The sequence below is a fragment of the Gossypium hirsutum genome, chromosome D05 (genome assembly GCF_007990345.1).
Source record: "Gossypium hirsutum isolate 1008001.06 chromosome D05, Gossypium_hirsutum_v2.1, whole genome shotgun sequence".
Taxonomy (NCBI): Eukaryota; Viridiplantae; Streptophyta; class Magnoliopsida; order Malvales; family Malvaceae; genus Gossypium; species Gossypium hirsutum.
Window position 1 is genome coordinate 8,421,311 of NC_053441.1, and position 22,133 is coordinate 8,443,443.

At 32.0% G+C, this 22,133-nt stretch overlaps 3 protein-coding genes across 3 annotated transcripts; all 3 read left to right on the forward strand.

The window, feature by feature from the left end:
* Positions 1 to 910: 910 nt before the first annotated feature.
* LOC107906191 (L-ascorbate peroxidase, cytosolic) lies at positions 911 to 3,369 on the forward strand. Its single transcript, XM_016833118.2, has 10 exons — positions 911 to 1,175; positions 1,279 to 1,402; positions 1,491 to 1,665; positions 1,765 to 1,830; positions 2,232 to 2,280; positions 2,390 to 2,475; positions 2,578 to 2,657; positions 2,752 to 2,854; positions 2,979 to 3,037; positions 3,135 to 3,369. The coding sequence occupies exons 2-10, from the start codon at positions 1,284 to 1,286 to the stop codon at positions 3,148 to 3,150; spliced, it is 753 nt and encodes a 250-aa protein (XP_016688607.1). The 5' UTR covers positions 911 to 1,175; positions 1,279 to 1,283; the 3' UTR covers positions 3,151 to 3,369.
* Positions 3,370 to 4,914: 1,545 nt separating this feature from the next.
* On the forward strand, positions 4,915 to 7,051 carry LOC107906192 (mitogen-activated protein kinase 3-like). The gene is made up of 6 exons (NM_001326970.1): positions 4,915 to 5,098; positions 5,203 to 5,332; positions 5,522 to 5,659; positions 5,738 to 6,070; positions 6,410 to 6,593; positions 6,819 to 7,051. Exons 1-6 carry the CDS (start codon positions 4,926 to 4,928, stop codon positions 6,989 to 6,991), a joined length of 1,131 nt encoding a protein of 376 aa, NP_001313899.1. The 5' UTR covers positions 4,915 to 4,925; the 3' UTR covers positions 6,992 to 7,051.
* Positions 7,052 to 20,235: 13,184 nt separating this feature from the next.
* Positions 20,236 to 20,994, forward strand: LOC107902734 (secreted RxLR effector protein 161-like). The gene has a single exon (XM_016828861.1). It carries the CDS (start codon positions 20,236 to 20,238, stop codon positions 20,992 to 20,994), a length of 759 nt encoding a protein of 252 aa, XP_016684350.1.
* The last annotated feature ends 1,139 nt before the right edge of the window (positions 20,995 to 22,133 follow it).

Genomic DNA, 22,133 nt, shown 5'->3' on the forward strand with positions numbered 1-22,133 from the left:
ATGTTAATCAATACTTGATTTTAAGATTAGTTTTTTATTACCGCGCCACAAGTTTAGTTAATTAGTAACTTTTAACTTAATATAAACACAAAAACACACTACTTAACTATGTTGATTTAAAACTTAAAATCCATCGTGCTTCAATTTTAAAACAATATAGATACATCAACATTAGTTCAAATGAGTTAGCGAGATATTGATTTTCGATATCAATTGATGATTTGAAACCAATATCCGATCTAATTGATGGTTGGATTGATTTGATTGTTTCAATGTCCATTAAAACTGTAGAGATTTTAATTTTACCATTCACGTAACATGTTTGAGAGCTAAAAGGTCTTGATAGACGAATAAGTAGTTGATTTTAAATATTATCGCATGAATGTCATTTTTAAATTACTCATGCACTTGACATTATATCTTTATATACATGTTTTGGTTTACTATCCTTTACCTATGCTGTTTGAAACGATAACAAAGTTATATATTATATCAAATTGATTATTTTTTTATAACTGATGATTTAAAAACTCTAATTTATGCAAATTGAACATTTATTCCAATAGAATTGTCATTGTTAAAAGTAACCTCAAGTATTAAAGATAGCACAATTATTTAGTACGCAGGGTACTAAAGTTTTTTATTTAACAAATAATTGAGATTTTTTATCCTAAAAAATATTAGGACAATTTTAATTTTGAGGATGTCAAAGAACGCCGGAAAAATACGAAACTCATACTTAAGGGTGTACGTAATCCGCAGCCGCAGCAAATCCCATCTCCTTTCCTCGTTGTAGGGCAAACCTGTCATTTCAAAATTCCACATATTCACTTTTCCCCGACGTTCCGACAAATTTTGACTATTTATTTTCTTAAAATAAAAAGCACAATTAACTTCTTTTAATCAGCTCACCAACCCCAAAAGCACAACCGCACATCATAGGTTTTCAACCCAAATCAGAGTTGTCAATTCCTAAAAGAAACACCAACCACAAGATCGTAAATTAATCCAACGGTTATTAATAATATACTAGAAGTCTAGAACCTTCCCTCCCTTACCCCTCGTTTATATCTCCCCCTTCCATTCGGAGTGTGCTTGTGCTCAGCTCGTGCCATTTAGTGGTTTAAGGGATTTTTTCATTTGTTTCTTCTTACGCTCGATTACCTCACGAAAAGGTTATTTTCGATTTGAGTTCGGATCTGGATTTTGAAACTTTTTTAATTTGATTTCAATGTTCTTCTGTTAATACGAATTTACTTTCATTTAAAAAAAACCCAGAGAAAATGACCAAGTGTTACCCAACTGTGAGCGAGGAATACCAGAAGTCAGTTGAAAAGGCTAAGAGGAAGCTCAGAGGTCTCATCGCTGAGAAGAACTGTGCTCCACTCATGCTCCGTCTAGCGTAAGCTTTTCTTTTCTAATCTACTTTTCTTTTTCGAAGTTCTGAGATCGATTGTGTTGATGGATCGAACGTTAATGGTGGAGGACAGGTGGCACTCAGCTGGAACTTTTGATGTTAAGACCAAGACAGGAGGTCCATTCGGAACCATGAAGCATCCTGCTGAGCTCGCACATGCTGCTAACAACGGCCTTGATATCGCCGTCAGACTTCTCGAGCCGATCAAGGAGCAGTTCCCTAACCTCACCTACGCTGACTTCTATCAGGTTTTAATTTTTGTCCATTATTTTCCTGATTTATTTATTTTATGTATGATTTGACAGATTTTGACTGGATTGTTTTTCGCGTGTTCGAATTATTTGTAGCTCGCTGGTGTCGTCGCCGTTGAGATTACTGGTGGACCTGAAATTCCCTTCCATCCCGGAAGAGAGGTCAGTCAACTTCTACAGTTCTACTGCGTCTTTTTTTCTGCGACTGTTAAATTTAAGAAATGTTGATGCTAATTTTATGTGCTTACGACTTGACCATGGAATCTGGCTTGACTCTTGAATGGAATTTGAAGTTAACAGTAATTGATCTAATTGAAATTATGTGTCTATTTTGCTTTTACAGGGGAATTGATATTTACATCTGAAAACTAATGGGTTTACTTTGTAAAAATCTTTTTAGACAGTTTTTCACTTTGTGAAATGGTTAGATGTATAGAAACAGATATAGACACAGTAGTTAGCTTCCATTGTTTCGAGCAAAAACTTAAGTAAAATTCAATCCTTGATGTTGTCGATGCTGCTACTCTATTTACCTACAATTTTTTTTTTGTGACAAATTCCAGGACAAGCCTCACCCACCACCTGAGGGCCGTCTTCCTGATGCTACCAAGGGTTTGTTGATACTATTTATTCTGAAATGCCTTCGTTACTACTGAGTATAAGATCAGTGGCTTTCATTTAGCGATGATTTTGGTTTAAACTCTTTATAAATATCATGCAGGTTCTGATCACTTGAGGCAGGTGTTTAGTGCTCAAATGGGTCTCAGTGACCAGGACATTGTTGCTCTTTCTGGTGGCCACACTCTGGTATGTTGTTAACTTAAAATTCCCATGTTTCCTTCAAAGCTTGATATGTTCTTTGTGTATTCGGTTAATGATATATATGTTTCTTCTTTGTCTTTGATATAGGGAAGGTGCCACAAGGAGAGGTCCGGGTTTGAGGGACCATGGACTACCAACCCTCTCATCTTTGACAACTCTTACTTCAAGTGAGTTTTAGAATTAATGGGTTATGCATTTTTCTCCATCTTTTTGGCGTATACAATCCCATTGAGTTGGTGCTAATTGGGATACACTTTGTAGGGAGCTTTTGTCGGGAGAGAAGGAAGGCCTTCTTCAGCTACCAACTGACAAAGTTCTCCTGTCAGATCCTGTTTTCCGTCCATTGGTTGAAAAATATGCTGCCGTATGCAACCCTTTGCTTCAGTCATCTCTTTCTGTCCATATCAATGGCTTGAGAATTTGATACAATCCCTTGCTGAGAAGTTGGATTTTATTTATTTATTTGGATGAATCTCCTGTGTTTGCAGGATGAGGATGCCTTCTTTGCTGACTACACCGAAGCTCACCTGAAGCTCTCTGAGCTAGGGTAATGTTTGAATTAAATTCATTTTAAACTTAAATTATGTTATACATGTTTTCAGTTTTCTCGTTACGGTACTGATGGTTACCATTTTATGTTGCAGATTTGCTGATGCATAAGCTGATGGTTGCGGAATAGAATGAAGCCAACAACATTTGCCTCCACAAAATGAATGTATTGGGTTTTGTCGTCTCTTAGTAGTTTATAGGCAGTTGTTGCTTGATGAATATGGGTATTTGCAGTTTTATTTTGTTGAACATGTTGAATTGAGTTTGTGGGAGATTTCGATGGACTAACTAAAAAGCTCTTTCGTAATAAATAATATACAATTTATTCCATATAAGCGTACCTATTTTGCCTCTTAATTTTTTGCTTTTCGAGTGGTTGATGCTCGTATATGAAATGCTAAATTCATTGCCGCAGCCATGCGACCTTTCAGCAAATTCTCTGTTACTGCTTGACAATGCTGTTCTGTATGTAATGTTTGACCGAAAATGGATATATGGTATTGATTAATCATCGCTCTCTTACTAATTTAAAGTGGTTTGGTCATGTGTTGCAAAAAAAAATAGTCCGAGTTTGAACAACAAAAGAAAATGATTCTAGCTCATAGTTGCACTTGCACTGCCAATCGTAGGATTGAACCCTTCGGGAAAATACAGCTGTGGATTGACTTGATACTTGGTAGTCGTAGATCTTTCTCATGCTATGTATCCATAGATAATAACAAAACAATAAACAATTTAAAGGAAATTAACATAACATTCTATTCTCCTCTCTCTTTTTTTTTTCTTAAAATAATAAAAAAATTATCCAAATAAGGAAAAAGGAAATTATTTTCCTTGCTTTCTTCCCTTTCCGTTTCTTATCCAAACATGGTATGACAGGCAGGCTCAGCGGTAATCGGTCTGAGTTTGGACATAAACTTTTTTCCTTAAAATACTTAATTGATAACAGTGCCTTTGGTTTAATTTAGGCAATTACTAGCCAGATGGCTAGACAGCAGGTCACCAATAAGATTGGTGTTTGTTTCACTCACAATTAAGGGAAGAACACGTGACCAAAATGTTAGTACTAATAGTTTAGTATTGGTTTGGATTTGAAAACAGACAATGTGAAGTTTAGTTACTACTCAAAACAATTACTTACTGTTTTTTTATTGAATACAACAATATTAGCCTGTGAACGTAATTTTTTTCAATTTAGTCTCGAAATTTAGTTTTGGTTAAAAATGTATTTGATATTATTACCTACAAATTTTTTTAAAAAGTTGAAAAATAAAAACTGGTAAACTTCAAAATTAATGTGGAAAAAATTTTGAAGACAAAAATGGAAAAAATTGTTGAATTTCAGAATTAGTTTTAATCTTTCACAAGTTTTGACAAAAAGAAAAGAGAAAGTAATAATATTATGTAAATTCCGTACATCTCTTTGCCGCGTGGCACGGAAGGGATAGATTCGGGGTCAAAATTTGGGGCACTGTGTAATGTGTATCACCATTGAGGAGAGATATGAGACGTGTAGAAAAGTATGTTTTTTCCGCAAAGGTCAGAGTTATCATGCATGCATTGTAGTTACCTTTGATTTTTCTTGTTTAAACCTAGCTTTTTTTAAACTCCACAAAGTCTAAAAGGTCGGTGTAGTAATCAGGCGAGTAAGAGACCATTCACGCTACTCCATCAAATCTCAACCATAGATGTAGTGGCGGCTACAATCTCAGCCCTCTCGCGCTTTCCTTCCTCTTTCCTCCTAATACACACCACCCTCCTAACTCTCTCACTCCAACACATCATTAACTTTTCTTCTCTCTCTTTTCTTTTTAATTTATAAAAAGCCCTTGCGTTTCTTTCAATTCCTCAACACATTAAAAAAAAGCAAGTCAACAGAATACAAAATGGCCAACGTTGCTCCGGGAAATGCCGGCGGTCACTTCGGAGATTTTCCGGCGTTTCATACCTACGGCGGTCAATTTATTCAGTACGGTATTTTTGGAAACTTATTTGAGATCACGTCTAAATATCGGCCTCCCATCATGCCAATCGGTCGTGGAGCCTACGGCATCGTCTGGTATGTTGCGAAATTAATTGTACTTTTTCTTTTACTTCATTCTTTTTCCTTTCGGTTTGATTATAGAACTTCTTTTTGTTTGTTTATATTTTTGGAATTTAAAGCTCGGTGTTGAATTCGGAGACGAATGAAATGGTAGCGGTAAAGAAAATCGCCAACGCTTTCGATAATCACATGGACGCTAAGCGTACGCTTCGTGAAATTAAGCTCCTCCGACATTTGGATCACGAGAATGTAAGCTTTTATCTGTTGTTTGAATCATATTACTTGTTAAGATGCTCTCGAGCTTCATAGGAAAATAATCGATACCTTAATTCAAAATTTGACTAAGTCCTTTAAAGTGAAGTGAAGTTGGAACCATATACAAGAATATTGAGCTTTAGTAGATTCAAAAGTAGCTAATGGTTTTGTGCACGATAACAGGTTATCGCAATTAGAGATGTCATTCCTCCGCCTTTGCGGAGAGATTTTACTGATGTCTACATTGCCTTGGAGCTCATGGATACCGATCTTCACCAAATAATTCGCTCCAATCAGAGTTTATCTGAGGAGCATTGTCAGGTATTACTCAAAGATGTAATGATGGCGTATAACTACGTCTATTTTGATTGGATTTTGATTTTATTGTACGGTATGCAGTATTTCTTATATCAGCTTCTTCGAGGACTCAAGTACATTCATTCTGCAAAAGTGATTCATAGAGATTTGAAACCCAGCAACCTCTTGCTGAATGCTAATTGTGATCTTAAGATTTGTGACTTTGGTCTCGCTCGACCTGCCTCCGAGAATGAGTTTATGACGGAATATGTTGTCACGAGATGGTATAGGGCACCAGAGATATTGCTGAACTCTTCGGACTACACGGCCGCCATAGATGTGTGGTCTGTTGGTTGCATTTTTATGGAGCTCATGAATAGAAAACCTTTGTTTCCTGGAAATGATCATGTACATCAAATGCGTTTGTTGACAGAGGTAAATTATGATTTGAACAAGTATTGAATAGAGCTAGCTGACTTCGTAGATATGCATAATTATATGACCTTTGTTTACAAGAATTGCAACGAGGGGAAAGGTTAATCAATGGAGAATCCATGAAATAATATCCAACACAAGATACATTTTACAGCTAATTGTCTAATTTGGATTCTATGCTGATTATACCTTTAATTGAAGTAGCATTTTACACTTCAGACAAAATACTTATAGCTGAGGGTATCTAAGTTAGTATACGTGGTATAGATTTTAAATTTGAGCTGCTTTCTTTCCATGTTATCTTTTTTGTTGTTTGGATGACTACTTTTTGCTTTATAGCTGCTTGGCACACCAACTGAATCTGATCTTGGGTTTCTTCAAAATGAGGACGCGAGAAGATACATCAGGCAGCTACCTGCATACCCTCGTCAACAGCTAGCTAATGTTTACCCACATGTTAATCGGTTGGCTCTTGATCTGATTGATAGAATGTTGACATTTGATCCAACGAGAAGAATTACTGGTGAGCGGCATTTACCGTCATGCTCTTTTGGGTTGTTGAATTTAATGTATTTGCTAAAATTATATGATATTATTGAAGAATAATGTGAACCCTGTTTGGTAATCATCATGGAAAAAAAAATCCCCTTCCTGTTTTGTGGTAATTTAATTTAGACTAGATTTTGTACCGACTGAATTAAGCAGTTCCTTCATTTTTCTTACCTGGAAGTAATTTGTGTGTGGACAGTTGAAGAAGCATTGGCCCATCCTTATCTTGAAAGGTTACACGACATAGCTGATGAACCAGTGTGCCCTGAGCCATTTAATTTCGATTTTGAGCAGCAACCATTGGGAGAAGAGCAGATGAAGGACATGATTTACCGGGAAGCCTTAGCTCTGAATCCAGATTATGCTCGATAACAAAATAGAGTTATCTTCTAAGTGCGCCAGTCCAAGTAATCTTTGATGTAAGAGTGTGGTGGCTGATGATACATACCGACCAGAATATGCCGATGGGTTGCCCACCTTGATTTTAGCTTTCACGAGGTCAGTCCCTTGCAAGCCACAAGACTCTGTGCTTTCGCCATTTCTGATGTGTTGATATGTTATTTCTTTGACCTTGATTTTCTGAATGTCTCACATGTATTATTTATTTATTTATTTATTATTATTATTATTATTTTCTGATTGACTGTAACACGGGAAAAAGATCAATCCTGCTGTAAGAAATATAAAAAGGATGTTTACATTATTTTGTATAAATTTGTCAATCAAATAGTATTTTGTATGTCAAACTGAATCCAAGTTAAAGTCGAGTCATAGTTGAATATCATTGCCAATTGCCATCCCACATCCTCTGCAGTTTGTGGATGTAGTAAAAGAACAAGGCGGCCTTTAATTTAGTCTTTTATGATTGATAGAACATCCACATCTGAATATACAAATATAGAATAGCTAAAAAGCACTAGAATCTAATTTGAAATTGGTGTATAATTTAGGCTCTGTTCATTTTACTGAAAATAGCTTCCAGAAAATGATTTCTGAAAATGATTTACTTTTCTTGAAAAATTAATATTTTCTGGTATTTAGATGAATCTGTGTAAAATAATTTCTTTTGTTTGGTAGATTCTTTAAAAATATTTCATAAAAGTTGTTTTCAATTAAACAAATATACATTTGATATTTTTTTTATTTTTTCATTGTTTAATTGAGTTTATTTTATATCTATAATTTTATATTTTACATTATTTTTACATATATTAAAAATATTTTGTTAAATTTAGATTTATTGACACGATTATTTTTTAGTTACATGATTACCAACTGAGTATTTTTTTATTTAAAAATGGGACTTTAGCAAAATTGACAAAAAAATCAACAATGTCAGCAGTTGGACTTGATTTTTAAATCTGGAAAGTAGAGGTACTAAATTCTTAAAAATAAAAGTACAGAAACTAAATTACAAATTTGTGAAAAGTATATAGACTTATGACATATTTTAACATTTATACTACAAAACGTTTATTATTAATATATTTATAATTGTAATAAATATTTAGTATTAAAATATTAATATTGATATTTTCAATAATATGTGAATAATATTATTTAAAATTATTATTTTTAAAATTTACTATTAAAATAAAATTTAAATATTAAATAATTTATTAAAAATAATAAATTATATTAATTATGTTAATAATTTATTATATGACTAAATATAAATAATTAAATACGTATGTTTAATACTATTAAAAAATATAATATTTTATATTAATATTTTAAATATTTTTAAAAATAAAAATAAAATTTATTATTAACATAATAATATTAAACTTGATTTAAGTTAATTTTTATATAAAAATAAAATTATCTATTAAGGAGCTTTTTTCTAAAAAATTACTTACGCTTTTCGAAATGGTGTGTCATTTTATAAGTAAAAAGACTTACTGTTTTCTGTGAAACAAACACAAAAAAATATAAAAAATATTTTCCGTAAAACTTTTTACATGTAAACTCTTAATTAACTCAAAGTCTGAAACCATAAATATGACTGTGTTTGCCAGCTTACAAAGCGTTTTCTCAGTGCAGCAGATGACGTCATTGCTCGTGATTCGCGGCATGCATCATAGATTCATGAGTATGCTCCGCATTTGATTGTCTTGGTAATTTTAACCATAGGAAAGAGCATTTATATGATTGACTGATAAACGCAGTGGTTGGATTAGTATTAAAAAAAAGTGTTAAATTACATTCAAGGTCACTAAACTATTAGTAAGTTTACGTTTTGGTCACTCAACTTAAAAAAGTTACAAATGGTCCTTGAACTATTCAAAAGTTTTCATTTAAGTCAATGACCTATTAAAACTATTGTTATACGGCCTTCTCTGTTTGCACCGGTTGCACCAATTCATGAAATAACTTCGAATGTCATGAATTTGCGAACTAAAATCCAAATAGCTTACTTCTCTAATTTTTGACACTAACTGTCAGATCGATTTGGACTTAAAGTATGTTCTTCTACTCACCAATGGGTACTAATCCACCATATTAATTGTTGAAACGTCACTTTGAGCTTGCTAGTCGGACTTTTAAAAGAACTTAACAGCCTAGTGACTTAAATGAAAACTTTTGAATAGTTCAATGATAATTTTGTAACTTTTTAAAGTTGAGTGAACAAAATATAAACTTATTAATAGATTAGTAATCTTGGATATAGTTTACCCTAAAAAAAATTCCATTCTTCTTTCATCCTTACTAGACATTTAGACTCCCTTCTATAATTAGTTAAATTGACTCATTCGAGATTAAAAATAACAATGATAGTGAAATTAACTATTGTAGTGATTGGTGAGATGTGTTTGAACTCAAACGCAATGATGACAATAAAATGATAATAAAAATTTACTATTAAAGACATTAAATGAATATATACAATAAATTATCAAAAATTTTAATTAAACGATAAAATTAGTAAAGTTATAATTAAAATTTATTAAATTTTTTATAATAAAATTTTAAATTATTAAAAGAATTTGTATTACATTTATACTAAATATTATATAATAAAATCATATTATATTAATATTAAAAATAAAATAAATAATATCATAAAAACTAAAGGGTAAAAAATAATTACTTCATTTATTGGATTTTCATGGATTCCCTCGAGGGGTATGTTAAAATAAATAGAAGACAAATGAGTTTTTTAGGTTGGAGATAGAGGGGCTTGAACTCTCACGATTTTTAAAGTGGACGAATTTTACTTTTTACTTTCTATCTTTATTCTCATTCGATTAATTAATTTTTCAAAAGATTTATTAGATTATGAAGTGAATGATTTGATTAATATTATTCAATTCGATTCTTTCTTCAACTTAAAATCGATTCAAAACAATTTCTTTTTATTTTTCATATAAATTGGTTTTGCATGTAATATAAATAAAAAAATGAGTTCAATTCATTTTTTTGAGATAGTTTTTCATTAATATAACTATTTTTGTTTTATAAGTATACGTTAGAGTTTCGATATAAAGATTCCTTTACAAACAATCAACCGTATTTTCCATTAAATCGTGGATATTTACATATAGTGAAATTTCACTACTAGATTGTTGATATGTCAAACACTTACATTTACCACTTCGTTTCGGTCGAAAAAAATAATTTCACATTTCAACGCCTTACAAGTACGTTTTACATCCAGGAAGCCTAACTATTAAAAATTCTTGATTTCATATTTCGGTCACATTTTGTTATTAGACCCTGTACTTTGCATAAGTTATGGATTTAGTACATGCACTTTAATTTGATCACTTTCAGCCCATAACTTTTAAATTTATTAAGTTAAGTTCTATTATTTTAAAGTTTGATGTGTCAAACATATTATCATTTTTGTAATGCTATGTTTGTTTATTATTTTCATATATTACTCATAAAAAATTAATTAATAGCTTTAATGACTGTTGTTTGCATTAAGATTAAAATTTTGAAATTAAAAAAATATAGCCGCTAAGAATGATCCAGTTGATCAAACGTAGACTAAAGCTATAACTTTACGCATAATACAGGATTAATGACATAATTTAACCAAAAGAAATTTAACTGTTATCATTGGGTCATGATTAAAATTGATCGAATTAAAATACATATACTAAATCTATAAATTACACAAAATATAAAGTCTAATGGTAGAAGTTGACCTAATATTTCCAAGTAAATGGTTCTCATATATATATATATGCAAGCACAGCTTGATTTTCAAACGTAAAATCCAAATTGGTTTTATTTTGATAAACAAGTTGCATTGTGTTAATACTAAATAGTCAACCCTATTTGTTAGCAACAATTATTTCAGCTGCCATCACACGTGAACCAGAAAACAATGAACCAATCACATCTGGATTAAGAATTTAAATATTAAATAATGTATAAAAGACACAAGGAAATATTAAATTGTATTATTTTTTCAATAAAATATTGCTAACACTTATTATGGACATATGCTGTTTATCTATTTTATGAATTCAACGATTATTTCAATTAAGAGTTAGTAATATGATTAATCATAATTTCATAGTTTTTTATTGATATAATGATATGTTTAATCTTCAATGCTTATACATTTTATTATTTTAATTTTAATTTTAAATAATTTAATAAATTTAATCTTCCGAATAATTTAATCTTTAAACACATATAATTAAATGAAACGAAAATTTGATTATTCATCCTAAAAACATCTTACAACTAAACAAAACGAAAAGCTCTAGAGAGAAATATTGTGTCTCCAAAATTGTAAATTGTTCTTTGTTATTGTTGGTTTCAGGTTTAATTTTTCCATCTTGTCACTGCTGTTTTCTAGCAAATTTTCCGAGGAAAAACAATTGGTAGTGGCAGCAAGGGTATGGTAATTGTTTTTTTTTTTTTTAATTTGAAGCTATTCCTTAAAGCATAGAATAGTCATCTTAAGTGGGATTTTTTTTTTTATAAAAATAATCTCAAAAAAACAATTAATTATTTAAATGATCTATTTTTTGATAAAATACGAAAATAATCTAAAATTTATAGTAAAAGTTGGTGGAGCTAAGTGTTTGGTGCCACCAACATGCCACGTCAACAATCTGCATTAAAAAATTATTTTTTTGGTGGAGCCATGTGAAATAGTATGGAAACAATTATGGTAGTTAGCAGGTAGTAGTTAGAAGTCTTGACAGTTAGTAGTTATGGTTAGTTAACAAATGTATTATAAATAGTATGATTTATGTGATGTAAAGAAAATAATCATTTTCAATAATACAGTTTAAGTTTTCAATCTCAACATGGTATCACAGCCATAATTTTTTTCGACTATGGCAACAGATGCAGTATCTAGTAATGATGGTGATCATCAGTCCGTTCACACGGCCACACCTGTAGCTACTTCTTCTCCTGATCTTGGATACGCTTCCTCGCGCAAACTTCATCAGTTTTCTAAACATGACATGGTGAAACTTACTGTTAAAAATTTTCTTTTATGGAAACAACAAATCTTGCTAATTCTTAAAGGATATGGTTTGCATGAATTTGTTCTTGAAACGGTTCAGGTTCCTCCATAGTCTGCTCTTGACAGTAATGGTTCTCCTGTTTCTAATCCTGATTTTGTCTTTCATAAGCAACAAGACAAGCTATTGGCTTCTTGGTTGTTGTCCACCATTTCTGATAGTATTCTGGTTCATCTTACTGGAGCTGGTTCGAGTTTTGATGTGTGGAGAACTGTTCTTAGAAGGTTTGCTGCTAAAACTTCTTTAACAGTGTCGACTCTCAGACATTCGTTGTATTCACAGAAGAAAGGTCAGTTGTCTATTCAAGAATATCTAGTCAAGATTCAAGGTCATGTGATACTTTACTTGCTGCTGGTACTAGTATTTCTAACCAAGAACAAATCAGTATCATTATTGCTGGTTTACCAGTGGAATATGAGTCAATATGCATTGTAGCATCAGCAATGAACGTTTTTCTTGATTATCTTACCGAAATGCTGACAGATTGTGAGGCTCGACAGCAAGATTGTAACAACCCTATACCTGGTCTAATCGTACTGACCCAGTATAAGGCTATTACATTCGGTGCCAAAACGGTTATAGCTAGATATTGTTTAATTAAAACATTTATACATAGCATTTTAACTTACCAACCATATTTGTAAACATACATATAGCTTTACTAATTCATTTCATATATATATACCAAAATACGTAAATTACCTAAAAATAGATAGAAGTTCAAGAGTTTACATTTTAGTTCCTAACACATGGAAGCATAACTGACTGTCTATGTACATGCCATTTTAATTCAAAACATGGTACTACTTTTGAAGCTCTTGAGGATGTGATGAGATGAAAGATCTTCTATTATGACTTTACCTCTTCGGGTCAAACTGTACCTACGCGTTAAAATTAAACGCGTTAAGCCGGTGAAGGCTTAGTAAGCACTACAAGAATAAACAGATAAATAAATCTAAACAAAATATGTCAAACTCATTCTGTTATTACGTATTTACGTACGTACAAGCTTTATAAAACTTACCTTAGCATTTTAATGATTCGCTTTTATCCACAAATCATAATCTTAGCCCAAAGTAGATTTTATAGAACACACCGGATATACGGAACAAATACAGAGGTGCATTATTATGCACTAATGAACAGAGAGCATTAAAGTGCTATACAGAGAGCACTGACATGCTAAATATCAGAGAACACCAACGTGCTAATAGTCAGAGAGCACTAACGTGTTAAAAATCAGAGAGCGCGCTAAAGTTCCTTAATGGCATGCCACTAATATCCTGGTAGTTCTAAATTCCATCTACTTGGGCATTAAAACTGAATCTCATTCATTTAAATACTTTATGGAATTATTTCGAAAAAGATTTCTCATTTCTCCTTCATTACAATTTAGTGCACAATTCATAATTCACAATTATCACACCATTTTCACATATATATACTTTTGTCACAATATTTACTTAATGTTTAAACAATATATCATCTTATATTTTCCATCTATAATTTTCTTTACAAATTTCATAGTTCCATAATATTTTATTTTACTTTATTTTATGTTATTTCTAAATAATTCTATACTATAATATAGGCATTTAAATAAAACAATTTAAAGAAAAAAAAATAATCTTGTAGTACTTACAACAAAAAGGTTGGGATGATGTCTTCCTTCACTCCTTAGCCTTCTCTTTTCCTTTTTCTTCAATTAGGTCCTTTCCTTTCTTTTCTTTCTCTTCAATTTCATATAAAACACATAACATTTATATATTAGAAAAACAATCAAATAACTTTCCTATATTATTTAATAAAAATAAACATATATGATATAATAATTTCATAATTTCTTACCTTAGCTAATATTTCAATTTAATTCATAACTAAATTTATTTCTATTTCTATCACAATCTATACCTTATTTTTACTTAAATTCTACTTACAACTTGACTTAACTCTCAAATTTTCACTAATAAACCTGAAATTTTGAATTTCTTACAATTTTACATTAAACTTATAACTTATTTCTCAATTTAATCCTTTTCCCAATCCTAGTTTGAATTTCCATCAATTCAATCTCTAATTCATCCACTAATTCAATATAAACTACATAAAAAAATTCTACGAACTTTCAAAATTTCAACATATACCTACTAGTATTTTGATCTAGAATCATAAAAACTCAAAAATTTCAAGAAAAAGACTTAATTTGACTTACCAATTTGAAATTGAACCTTAAAAACCCTAATTTTCTTCTTTACTTTTTCTTTCTTTCTTTCTCCCCTGTTTCTCCCCTGTTCCGTTTCAAATTCTATTCTGTTTCTTTCTTTCTTTTCATTTCATTTCTTTTGTTTTATATATAATAATAATATAATATAATATAATATAATATAATATAATATAACAACTTACTTATTAATTAATTAATATAATATATAATATATATTTTAAATTAAAAAAATATCTTAGATATTTCATTTGTTATGCCGCCTCAATTTTAGAAAAAGGCATAATTGCCTATTTGGTCCTTTTAACTTTCTTTAATTTATAATTAAACTTTCACACTTATTTCAATCTAATCCCTTTTTCCTAATTTCTTCTAATTACATCAAATTCTCCTAGTCAAAACATAATTAGACACACAACTAACTTCGTAAATATTTATAATAAATATTTACGAATCTGATTTACCGGAACAAAGTCCCGAAAATGCATTTTTTTATTTAACCTATTTAAATAAATTTTACCATATAATCAATAAAATTTTATTATCAAAATTTTAATGCAACATTCCTATCATAATATAGACCATACCACAATATTAAAATAAATTTTCTTTCTAGCTCGGATTTGTGGTTACGAAACCACTATTCCGATTTACTGAAAATGGGTCATTACAAAGATCTTGTTTCGAGTATGACTTTACAGGCTAATGTTGTTCAGCACACTGAGCCCGATGCTAGGCAGGTTAAACAATTTGGTCATGGTTCTCGATCATCTTATAGAGGTGGTGGCTTCAGAGGCAGAGGTCATGGAAGGAAGTTCACGCATACCAAACCTCAATGCTAACTTTGTGGTCGGGTTGGACACACTGTGCACAAATGTTATTACAGATTTGATGAATCTTTTGAGGGTGTGTCTCATCAATCCATGCAAGTCCAGTGTCATCAGTTTCAAGAGTCTCCTAATCTGCCTTGTGCTTCTTCACCTTGTTACACTCATAAGGGGTCTTTAGAAACCTCTGATTTGTAGGCTAATATGGCCTCTACCTCGGGTCAATTGTCTTCGAATAATATGACCTCCAATGTTTGGTTTCCTGATTCAGGTGCCACCAACCATGTAACAAATGACTTGAAGGGTCTGCGAGAGGTGACTTAGTATACAGGTAAAAATAAACTTTTTTATGGGGAATGGTATGTCTATACCAGTAGACAATATTGGTTCCTCGTCATTTGTTCATTCCAACAGGAATTTCCATTTGAAGAATGTGCTTCATGTTCCTTGAATATGCAAGAACCTAATGTCTGTTGTGCAGTTTGCTAGTGACAACTGTGTTTATTTTAAGTTTCATCCACTTCATTGTTTTGTGAATGGCATCAAGACAGGGACCATATTACTGGTGGGGCACATGTATAATGGAATGTATCAGTTTGATCTCTCTTAGCATCTTAATACTTCTGAAAATCTCTGCACTTCTGGTGTTCCAACTGCAGTTTATACGGCACAGTCAGGGGTGTCTTCTCCTGGTGGTTCAGTTTTTGAACTGTGGCATAGGCATCTTGGACATCCTTGTCAGAGGACTGTTGCTACAATCCTTCAAAACTGTAATGTTGTATCAAAGAATTGTAAATTGAGCTCAATTTGCACTGCTTGTCAACTTGGAAAATTACATAAACTTCCTTTTTTACCTTCAAATACTGTTTATTCAGCTCCTTTTGAGCTGATTGTTTCGGACCTTTGGGGAGCTGCTCCTATGATCTCTGATGGTTGTCTTTATTACATTTCATTTGTGGATGCTTACTCTCGACACACTTGGTTGTATTTGATTAAAAGCAAATCTGAGGCTGTGACTAAGTTTCTTCAGTTTCAAAAACTTGTTGAAGTACAGTTTGGTTGTAAGATACGGGCTCTTCAAACAGACTTGGGAGGAGAGTATCGTCCATTTCAAAAGATGTTGGCTCAGCTTGGGATTCAGCATCGGCTTTCCTGTCCTCACACTTCAGAACAAAATGGGTTAGTAGAGAGAAAGCATCGCCATATTGTCGATACTGGTTTGACTTTAATGCCTTTATGATTTTGGACTCATGCGTTTACTAGTGCGGTGTATCTCATTAATCGACTTCCAACACTAGTTCTCAATGGCAAATCACCTCATGAGGTTCTCCATAAGACTATTTCTAATTACCAGCATTTGAAAGTCTTTGGTTGTCGATGCTATCCGTATCTTAGACCATTTCATGCTCATAAGTTACAGTTTTGGTCTCAGCCTTGTGTATTTCTTGGCTATAGTATGGTACATAAAGGGTACAAGTGCCTTGCTGGGAATCATAAAGTATTTGTTTCCAGACATGTCATTTTTGATGAGGGTTGTTTCCCTTTTATGAGTGGTTCTAATTTTGCAGGTGATTCACAGTCTGCTCGTGACGTCACTAAATTTCAACATCAACAGTCTGTTGTTCCTATTGTGGTGCCTATCTCAGGGTTGGTCAGTTCTTCAAATTCAGCTATGTCTTTATCACCTCAGAACACTTCTGTCAGTATGCCAAGATCTGATAGTCCACAAGGTCGCCCACAAGTACCTTGCTCTCCTATGAATATGGTCCCTAACAGTCCTTCTTCCAATTCTCCATGTCAGAATCCAGCATCCTCTTGTTCCTCGTCTGGTCTGAATGGTTGTCTGCCTAGTCAACCTGCTCAGGCTTCTCCAGTTAATTTGCATCCCATGCAAACGAGGTCCAAAAGTGGGATTTTCAAGCCCAGGATTTTTTCCGCAAAGCTAACAGCAGCTGAACCTGTTACAATTGAACAGGCGTTCACCAGTAAAGAGTGGACTCTTGCAGCACAACAGGAGTATGAAGCTTTGATGAAGAATCACACGTGGGACTTGGTTCCTTTACCTGCCGATGGGAAAGCTGTGGGTTGCAAGTGACTTTTCAAACTTAAAAGAAAATCAGACGGTACTATTGCTTATTACAAAGGTCATTTATTTGTCAAGGGTTATCTTCAAGAGGTAGACATCGATTTTAAAGACACCTTCAGCCTAGTTGTCAAGCCAACTACTATTCGAGTCGTCTTGTCCTTATCTGTTAAATTTGGATGGCAGCTTCGACAGGTGGATATTAGCAACGCTTTCCTCAATGGAGAGTTGTTTGAAGAAATCTATATGACACAACCACCTGGCTTCGAGCAACACAGTGATGAAGGGTTGCGTGTGCAGACTGAAGAAAGCATTGCATAGTCTCAAACAGGCTCCTCGGGCATGGTTTTCTAAGCTACGTGAGTTCCTGATTGGCTCGCAATTTGTTTCTGCTAAATCTGATTGTAATACCCCGAAAATTACTACAGTAAGAAAGTAGGTATCCTAGATAGTAAAATAAGGAAATAAAGTGACAAAAAGGGAAATTTTGAGTTATGGAAACATTGGGAATTATATTATGACATATTAATTCAAGAAAGGATTAAATCGCAAAAGTGAGAAAAGTTTTGTTGCCCAAGAGTAAATACTCAAAATTTGAGGGATTAAAGTGTAAATACAAAAAATTTAAAGGACTAATAGTGTAAATATTTTAAGGGTGGAATAATCTAGAAACTACGAAAAATGGATGAATTAGGACCAAATTGAAAATGTGAAGAATTTTGAGGGACTAAATCATAATTTTACCAAATTAAGTGATGACTCAAGAATGAAATTTTTAAATATTATAAAGGGCAAAATGGTCAATTAGAAGAGAGAGAAATCTAAAAAATAATGATGATATTAGAGATATTTTATATTAATTAAATAAATATTAGTTTATTAATATTTTAATTTAATTTTTAAATAATATTTTATTATTTTATTACTATTTTATTTAGTATATATAAGAAAAGGAAGATGAAGAATCATTCATTCCACCATATTTCCATGCAACTAACGCGAGAAGAGAGGAGAAGAAAGAAAGTTTTGCTTTCTTTACAAAGAAAGAAAGTTTTGCTTTCTTTACAAATTGGTCATTCCACAAAAAAATTACCATTTTCACCTAGAAATCAAAAGAATTTCCATAGCTTCCAAGAGAGAAGAATAACAAGGAGACAATGAGGAGCTAGAATATCAAGTTAGATTCAAGAAATAGAAGCCGGATGAGAGAAAAAATCAAGTTAAAGATTGAAATCAATAGCACAAGTTAAGAACATCAAGATTTTAATATATTTTTAAGTTTGATATTATTGAAAAAGCATGGAAATAATGTTATAGTAGAGTTTTCTTATATAAGTCTTATGTTCTTGATATATTAGTGAAGAGAAATAAGTGAAAGTGATGGGAAATATTATAGAGAAAGGGAATAAGGGAGTTATACACTTAGTAATCAACATTTTGCACTAAAACAGTTTTGGACAATAGCAGTAGGTTAAACTTGAAAAATCACCATAAATTGTGGAAATATAATTAGAGTATGAATAAAATATGTAAATAAATCTTATTTAACCTAGTTTCTCATAGAAGAAACGGTGTAAGTAATGGAATTGTAAATCATGAGATATAATAAATTTTGTGAGACAAGGTCAGAATGAATTTGGGTTCCCCTATTCTGACTTGGAAAAATCATTAAAAATTTTACAAAAATAATTATGGGTTATAATTTATATGTTTAAAATCCTTAATGATTCTTTTTTCAATAGAAACAAACAGAAACATCATCCAAATTTTTTACAAAGAGATAATTAATTTTTAGTGAAGAGGGGTCGGAACTGTCAAACAGTGAAACATGGGAAACTTTAAAGAATAAACTGTACTTATTGGCTAAACCAAAAATTCTGAAAATTTTATGGTAAAAATATATGTGAGTCTAATTTTATAGAAAATTTTGGGATCTCAATTCGGAGTTCTGTAGCTTAAGATATAATTAATTTAGTGGCTATGACTCAAGTGAATAGCTTGGTATGAGTAAACAAGTTAATAGTGGTATTATGTATATATCAAGGATGTGGAATAGAGTGGAGGAGGAGGAAAAATATATGTGAATATTCAGCTAATATGAGTTTATTTTAAAATAGCTAATTTACATGTTTTAGGTTCAGGGACTAAATTGAATAAAAGTAAAAATTTAAGGGTAAGTTTGTAAAAATGTCAAAAAGTGACCAAATTGCATGAAATGAATTGTTTTATTATTTAAATTAATAAATTGAATGAAATATTAATTTATATCAAGATTGGGTGGAAATTCGAGGAAAATAGAAAATTACCAAAATGTCTCTAAATTTTGGTATTTTTGCAATTTAGCCTGGTAAGTTCGTGTAACTTGAATTATATTCTTAGATGACTGAAATATATATATTGGATTGAGAAATTGATTTGAATTGTGAACATGAGAAATTGTGAATTGAATGAAATTGAAATAAAGCTTTGAATTACATGAGTAAATACCGGGTCTCGTAGGCCCTATTTGTTATGAATATAATATTTCAAGGATATGTTGTAAAGAATTATGAAAGCACGTTAAAAATTTGAAAGTTTTAATTCGGATGAAATTTTGTAACTCGGTTTAATACGTATGCAAATGTATGTCTTCTAGTAATGCCTCGTACCCTATTCCGGCGTCGAATACGGTTAAGGGGTGTTACAATGTGACATCGCCAGATTCGGTCATAACGTTTAGACCAGGTTTGGGGTGTTATACTGATGCTTCTCTTTTTGTTAAGAAGGCTGAAGGGGTGATCTTGTATGTCCTAGTCTACGTTGATGATATAATAGTCACTAGAAATCATCAACAAAGCATTGACAATTTTGTTTCGTCCCTGGACACTCAATTTGCTTTAAAGGATTTGGGGTCTCTTGGTTATTTCCTTAGTATTGAGGTAACCCCTACTGCTACTGATTTTTTTTAAAATCAGTCAAAGTATATCATTGATCTGCTGAAGAAAGCCAATATGGATCAAGTAAATAGCTCTTCTATTCCTATGGTTGCCACTTCCAAACTATCTCAGAATGATGGGTGTACGATTGAAAATGAGGCTGAATATCGTAGCATTGTTGGTGCTCTTCAATATGTGGTCATCACCAGGCCGGATATTATATTTGCTGTGAACAAGGTATGTCAATTTATGCATCGCCCCCTTGATCAACATTTTAGAGCAGTCAAACGCATTCTCAAATATCTTCAAGGCACTGTTGATTATGGTATTCAATTCACAAAGATTGCTACGTTGGATGTGGTTGGATACTCCGATGCGAATTGGGGTACGAATGTAGATGATCGAAGGTCTACTACGGGTTTTTGTGTATTTCTTGGAGGTAACCCTATTGCATGGGGGTCAAAGAAGCAGCTAGTTGTCTCCAGGTCCACAGCAGAGGCGGAGTATATGGAGCCGGCTCATACAATTGCGGAAGTTGTTTGGCTCGAGTCACTTTTGTCAGAACTGCATGTTCCATCTTTGCGAAAACCTACAGTGTGGTGTGATAGCTCAGGAGCTGTTGATGTATCTGCAAACCTAGTATTGCACTCCAAATTTAAACACGTAGAGTTGGATCTTCTCTTTGTCCGTGAGAAAATTGCAGCTGGAAAACTTGCTGTGGGTCACATTCCAGCGCATGAGCAGATTGCAGACGTGTTCACTAAGCCACTGTCAATATCCTTGTTTACGAAATTCAGATCATGTCTTAAGCTAGGTCTAAAAGACTCCGTTTAGCAGGTGTTGTTACCAGAAGTCGAAGAGAATGGTGGCATATTAGAGTATGGAAATAGTTATGGTAGTTAGCAGGCAGTAGTTAGAAGTCTTGACAGTTAGTAGTTATGGTTGGTTAACAAATGTATTATAAATAGTATGATTTATGTGATGTAAAGAAAATAATCATTTTCGATAATACAGTTTAAGTTTTCAATCTCAACAGTCGCCACTTGTATAAATAATAGGGAAATACTATAATTTTTGAAAGTATAGGAGGCTTAAGCAATTTTACCTTTTTCTGGTGGAGCCAAATAAATTGGCGCCACCAGATTCCAAGACACTAGTCTGTTCTGCCTATTGAAACAACCTAAATTTTTTATTTTTTTTTCATTCCTTACTTTTTCTGATTCTTTGTCCTTTTTCATTTTTTAAGTTTTTTTTTGTTCTTTTTAAATTATCATGTTTTTTTAGAGTGAACAATTTACTTAATGAGAAGGGATTGTATGAAAATAAGATGCCACGCCATTTATATCCATTTCCAATAGTTTAATGTTACATCAACTTTTTTCTCTTGAATTTTAGCATTTCCCTCCTAAAAAAATCAAATCAAACTGAAAATACTAGAATTTAGGAGGAAAAAAAATTAATGTAACATTAAACTATTGGAAATGGATACAAATAATGTGTCTTAAAAGAAAATCAAATTTGAAAAAGATGGAAAAAATAGTTTTATAAAAAAAAAAAGATTAAGAAAACAAATTCTCAAAATCAGACATATTCATATAGGAATTATTGAAATGGAAATAAAATCATTATTTTGTAAAGGAGTAGACAGCCCTATAATAGTAACACTACTAAATATAAGGAATGCAATCTAATTTAATTATTGAAGTAAACCTAATTATCAATAATGATGTGAATATAAAAGAAAGTTTAATATTAAGGCTTCAAATCAAAACATTTGAATGAATGAAACCAATAATGATTTAGCAATCAAATGGAAAACAATTCAAGAATTTACTGCAAATAAGTGTATTTAAAGTTAATATAAAATTTTCAACAACTAAAATTGAAAACCTCAAGTTGAAATTCATCAATGGTGGGTAGCATGGAATTTTGGAGTCCAAGTTGATGTTATGGTTTTTATGTATTCTTTTTTA

What these genes read in the sequence shown, in the direction of transcription:
- LOC107906191 (XM_016833118.2), top strand. Translation starts at nt 1,284, where the DNA reads ATGACCAAGTGTTACCCAACTGTGAGCGAGGAATACCAGAAGTCAGTT. An exon ending in CCTTCCATCCCGGAAGAGAG is followed by an intron (nt 1,831 to 2,231) that starts GTCAGTCAACTT and finishes GACAAATTCCAG; the next exon opens with GACAAGCCTCACCCACCACC. An exon ending in TCTTCCTGATGCTACCAAGG is followed by an intron (nt 2,281 to 2,389) that starts GTTTGTTGATAC and finishes AATATCATGCAG; the next exon opens with GTTCTGATCACTTGAGGCAG.
- LOC107906192 (NM_001326970.1), top strand. Translation starts at nt 4,926, where the DNA reads ATGGCCAACGTTGCTCCGGGAAATGCCGGCGGTCACTTCGGAGATTTT. An exon ending in GGAGCCTACGGCATCGTCTG is followed by an intron (nt 5,099 to 5,202) that starts GTATGTTGCGAA and finishes TGGAATTTAAAG; the next exon opens with CTCGGTGTTGAATTCGGAGA. An exon ending in GACATTTGGATCACGAGAAT is followed by an intron (nt 5,333 to 5,521) that starts GTAAGCTTTTAT and finishes GCACGATAACAG; the next exon opens with GTTATCGCAATTAGAGATGT.
- LOC107902734 (XM_016828861.1), top strand. Translation starts at nt 20,236, where the DNA reads ATGGATCAAGTAAATAGCTCTTCTATTCCTATGGTTGCCACTTCCAAA.